Source organism: Palaemon carinicauda, chromosome 2 (assembly GCF_036898095.1).
Source record: "Palaemon carinicauda isolate YSFRI2023 chromosome 2, ASM3689809v2, whole genome shotgun sequence".
In the NCBI taxonomy this organism is placed as follows: Eukaryota; Metazoa; Arthropoda; class Malacostraca; order Decapoda; family Palaemonidae; genus Palaemon; species Palaemon carinicauda.
In genome coordinates this window covers 3231548-3237308 of record NC_090726.1, presented here as the reverse complement: position 1 = coordinate 3237308, position 5761 = coordinate 3231548, and the positions used below count along the sequence as shown (strand labels likewise).

The 5761-nt window shown below is 37.5% G+C and overlaps 1 protein-coding gene across 1 annotated transcript; it reads right to left on the bottom strand.

Moving 5' to 3' along the window:
• Positions 1–563: 563 nt before the first annotated feature.
• On the bottom strand, positions 564–3510 carry LOC137614782 (putative nuclease HARBI1). Its single transcript, XM_068344452.1, has 2 exons — positions 3195–3510; positions 564–1100 (listed from the first exon to the last, which is right to left on the bottom strand). The coding sequence occupies exons 1-2, from the start codon at positions 3498–3500 to the stop codon at positions 564–566; spliced, it is 843 nt and encodes a 280-aa protein (XP_068200553.1). The 5' UTR covers positions 3501–3510.
• Between the last annotated feature and the right edge of the window lie 2251 nt (positions 3511–5761).

Genomic DNA, 5761 nt, shown 5'->3' with positions numbered 1-5761 from the left:
ACCTGTACTATACTTATCTTCAAATGCTTTCAAAGCAATATGGTTCCGGGAAAGACAAAGAGTTAATACAAAACTAGCTTCCTGGGAAAACACAAACATTGAAAGTTGAAAAATACCCATAAAAACCGTTTAAAACCAGAAAAATCAAATACATGGTTTTTGATTAAAGAAACAACAATGTTTTTGTCAACCCTGTTTATTCCCATTATACATTTATGCAATGAATTGTTGCATAGTCAATACCCATATATTTACTACCCCACTTATATTTCAAACATTATAAGAAACATTTCCGCTGTCATTAAGAAATTTGTTTTGCCAAGACACTGCTCCTTCACCCTGAAAATACTCCATATACTTTTCTCGCACCACCTTTCCCTCAATGCTGGCATTACGCCCCACCACCTGAAGTCCTAACAAATCTGCACTCGTTTGTCGCCACTCCCCTGGTGCAACGATCCCATCAGAGAGACACTCGGTTTCCAAGCACCCCTCGGGCTGTGAATACTGGTTTATTTCATCTTTCCGTAAAAAGTTGTGGAGAGCAGTACATGCAAGTACCATTATGTCAACTTTTTCCGGGGGTAAATTGATTGGTGCAAGGAACACTCGGAATCTATTTGCAAGCATTCCAAGGCCATTTTCCACGGTACGTCGTCCTCTGGAGAGTCAATATGAAAATATCCTTTCGCTTGTAGTTTGTTTCTGGTATGGATATGGCTTCGTTGCAAAGGAAAAGCATCGTCTGCTAAAAAGACAAATGGCAAGGTTTTATCGCTCCCAGGTAGCTTGGTATCCTCTGGCAATCCGGCAGTGTGATTGACAATACGCTGACTGATACTGGTGTTCGCCCACACACCTCCGTCAGACACCCGTCCATTTACACCAACATCTACATAGATGAAATTTGAACTAGCATCACATATAGCCATAAGAATGATACTGTAAGTGCCTTTGTAGTTATAGAAATAGGACCCACTACCAGGCGGCTGCCGTATTACAATATGTTTGCCGTCAATGGCTCCAAGGCAGTTTGGGAAATTCCACATTCTCCAAAAATCGTTGCTCACATTTTTCCATTCCTCTGGTGTTGAAGGCGTCTGCAAATACAAAAAGAGCGCATAAATACACAAGCAATATGACGTTATATTTGGATGCTCCATTAAGTATTCTCTCTCTCTCTCTCTCTCTCTCTCTCTCTCCTCATGAAATACTGTGGTGGGTGTTATTGTAACTATCATCAATAACTCAGTATTTGAATATTGGTTAATTGTAATGAATCCCACCACGCATTTCGTTATTACTCTAATATAATTCTCAAATGGCCTGGTAAATTATATCCCTTTGGAAACTGGTGTTACTTTATCAGACCGAACCACACTGAACAATTAAATGTGGAGGTTGCCAATATATACACAATGTCAAGTGTACTTCTTGGTTACCAATAGTATCAAGCCTTTTAAGAATATGTACACACACACACGAAAAATTCAACCAAATAAAACTAATCAATGCACGTGTATTTCAGATATTCAATGATCCACTTCTGTTGGAAATTGACGAACCATCTGTTACTCCAAGATCACCAGTTGCTTCGCCATCAGACATTCCAACAGTCTCTGGTATGACCGACACTATTTCCTCAACTCCATCCGCTAATGTGAATAGCCAGGAACGCAAGGCCACACCTATATCGGTAACGAGAGGAAAACTTGCAACTGCCCCTTCTTCAACGATCAGAAAGCGAGCAACCAAAACGCCTTGTGCCCCTGATGATGTATTACAGGAAGCTCTCCATCAGCTGAAAACACCAACATCATCCGAGGATATGATTAATAATGATGAGTGTATTGCTTTAGGTGTTGTAATTGCTAATGACCTCAGACAAATGTCTGGGGAGAACAGAATTTATGCACAAAAACTTATTAATGACATCCTGTTTTTAGGTAAATTAGGCAAGATTTCTGCGTCAACTAAGATTGTAGAGTGAGTTGTTAGATACAAATGTGTTCATAGATAGGCCATATCACAATTCACAAGTGGTAAATGTAATTGCATGAACGAAACATGTCTAAAGATAATATGTTTGAATTATTTTGACTATTTACTTATTCATATTTAGCATTGTGCATATTGTACATGTTGACATGTATAAAGACAATAAAATTGGTTACGTTCGTAAGTATAGTTTGTTTGAAAAATTATGATATCCCGTTCATTATCCTTCTCTGGGTTCATCTACGATTAGTTATTAAGTTACTCCTTAAGTGAAAGTTATTTTCTTTTAAACTCGATTTGTTTCAGTATATGCATAATCCGTTCATAAATAAATCAAGGTGGAGTATTTTAATGCATTTAATGATGCAGTTCTGCATTATGCATACATGCACCATTACTATATACTGATTACGCAGGCTATATACATAGTGTCTCCTGATGACGTAATCGTGTAACAGGTTAATGGCAAAAATAAATTGATCCTTTCGCAATAAGCAAAACGCACACACTCCGCGCCATTACCTATGATTTTTATGACATCGATCTGAGCTAAGATAACTTATCAGACAGTGAATGATTTAAGGAGGCCACTTGGTAATGTGCACCCCCCCCCCACCCCACATGGAAATGAATACTAGAACATTGTTTTGTTTCAATAAATCATTAGTTAGGAGCAAAATTTCCTTGGTTAATGATTTCTTCAACTACTACTACTACTACTACTACTACTACTACTACTACTACTACTACTACCACTCATACTGGTTTTACCACTTTTTCTACTAATACTGCTGCTTTTTAATACTTGCATTTGTAAAAGCAACTTCACCGGTTAATTTTTTGTAAGCTATATCTGTTGTAATCAATGTAACAATTATAATTCATTCACATCTCTCTCTCTCTCTCTCTCTCTCTCTCTCTTTCTCTCTCTCTCTCTCTCTCTCTCTCTATCTCTCTCTCTCTCTCTTAGTACATATGCTATATATGTGCATATGATGTACATCATGTGTGAGTGTGTGCATACATATAATTATTGTTATAATTATTGTTATATGTGTACTGTATGTGTGCACGTTACATATATAAATGATAATCATAAGTACACCCCAACCTCTACGAGAGATTTCTAGATCCGGCACTGTTATCAGATATACGACTGGTGTGAATTTGATGGTTAACGTATGGGTAAGTCTCACCTTAAGGTAGTCTTCCCTCAGGACTTCATAGATTTGTTTGCAGGTTTCTGGAATTATTGCACTCAAACTCTGCTTGGAAATCATTTTGCTGTATTGTAGTGATCTGTAGCTGCATCCTGTTGACAGAAAGAGTAATGTTGCATGCAGTCGAGCTTCAGCTGAAATACTTTGCCTCATGTTGGTATCTTCTTTCATTATATATGGTTCCACTTTCGATAAGATTTTATAAAAAGTGTTAGGGTCCATTCTCATATAGTTGATGAAATCTGCCTCATGACCATGTTTCAGTTCCCGCAATATTGTCATGTGACTTCCAATGTCTTTTCTTCGTAACCACTCTTTACACCACATCCTTTTCTGCTTTGCACACGTTGCTATAACAATAGACAACGCGATTTTCTTTTAGCGTGTCCTGCGATCCATGCTGCCCCACACAACTTGATCCTGTGTCAGTCACTCACTGCCAGTCTTTCACTACCCAACCACCGTCGTTTGGACAAGAGCTTAAATGCGTTCGACAGGCTTAGCTCGCAAAGAGGCAAAGTTTACCGAGCAAAGATCGCTCGTGTGGACGGGGCCTTAGACTTCTGGGAGCCACCCGTCATGAACTTCTTGGACCACCAGCCATAAACTTTTCATGGCCACCAGTCAAGGACTTCTGGGCGTTATGGCATGTCATCTTCCTCTTCGGGTCACGTAGGAGAAGCCTCAGTGGGGGCACAGTTCATCCGCCATGAAATTGGATAGGTGAGGTTGCGAGCCCCACCTTGAAGATACGTCATTGGCCAGGAGGATCCAAGGGGCTGTCAGTTCTGGAAAATAGAGTGAGCACTGAGTAGATTCTACCAAGAGAGGGTGGTTCTAAGAGTAAAAACTACAGGAGTAGAAAAGTAAGGTTTAGGACGCACAGCTGTTAAAGGAGTGTTAATCCGTTTACAAATGAAGAAAGGTATTGGTGTTTAATCCCTCTACTCGAGGACAAGTATAAGTCTTTAGTAATCTGGGATGGGCAAAGGTCAGGGCAATAAATTCACAAAGGGTAATCTGTGTCAAGGAGTTTGGCTCTTGAAGAGGTTAAGAATTCTAATGAAGTATTAGCGGATGGTCAACAAGTGGCTAATCCAGAGTAAGGGATTTAGTTGAGAACTCGTGTTTTCAGGGTAGTCAAATATGGCAAAACCCAGCCATGTAAGGGAAAACCTTAAGTAAAAAAAAAAAAGAAAAAAGAAAAACAAAAGGAGTCACTTTGCAAGAAAACAGGCCTCACTCTCAGGCTTGTTAATCTCCCTCGGGATATAAAGAGTCGGGAGATATGGATATGCAATCGTTTTAACAATGCACTTCTGGTTTTGGAGGAACACTTGTCAAAGGTTTAGACATATGTCAGCTGAACGATATAGGAATTCTCTAGGGGCTCAACACCTGGGCAAGCTAAGAAAATTTACACTAAGGTGGGGACGAACAAAAATTCAATCTAAGTATCAAAGGGGGTCCATGTTAATTTGATAATTAACAATGCTGGCAAGGAAATGAAATCCTGAGCTAGACAGGAAGCGAAAGATTCAAAGTTGTTGCAGCAGATTGTAGGATGGAAGGAGTTGACTAACACATTGTAAATAATTGTAAGTTTTGGTAAGTAAAAAAAAAAAATAGTGAAATCTGTAAATGTTTGTTATGGTTAGGGTTAGAGTAAAATGCTTAAATTGCGTTTATTAGAAAATAATCAGTTTTTAACAAAAAAGGCTATTAAATTCAATGACCACGAAATATATAGGGTTAAAAACTATTTTTTTTTTCAAATGATTAATTACATAAACTTATTACAAATAATCATTAAAATATTTTTTTCTAATGATTTGAGTTTTTGTTCATATCCCTCACTTTCTCTGGAAAAAAATAGTAAATTGTTCGTAAGCTGTAAGATTTCGAACATGTTTCGCCAGATCTTCATTAATTAAAAGCTTCTTTCTTCTTCTGTAAGATGTTATTGGTGCATGCGTTTGAATTATCTTCAGTAATTTTATCACTAATACTAAAAAAATCTTGTAAGTAACTTGAAAAATTTTCATTAATTAGAAAACACACTTCATTTTCCTTGTTCCTTTGAGGCCCTCCGAAGCAAAATATATGTCCCTCTTGTAATACAGTACACTTTATAGAGGATTGATATCTATAATTGGGTTTATAATTAGATAACAACGTATTTGCTGCGGATATGAATATATTTTGGTCAAATTTGCCGTTTTTAATTCTATGGCCGAGATCCAAATTTTTGCTTTTAGAAGATTAGGATCTGCTCTATTTACCTTTGTAATACATATCTGTATTTCACATACAATCACCATAACGTAGAGTCTAAATATCATAAGAACAATTGTATCATTGGAATTATGAATTTTTGATGTGTCAATAAAAAAACTACCACGAAAGTTCTTTTAGCAATCACACACTTCTCGAAATTGAAATAGAATCCAAGTGTTTCTACTTCTTGTCAAAAGATGGCAGCACACGTCCCTCGTTCCACTCATAATAAATGATTCCATCCAATTGCAAAAATGGTAATAGAT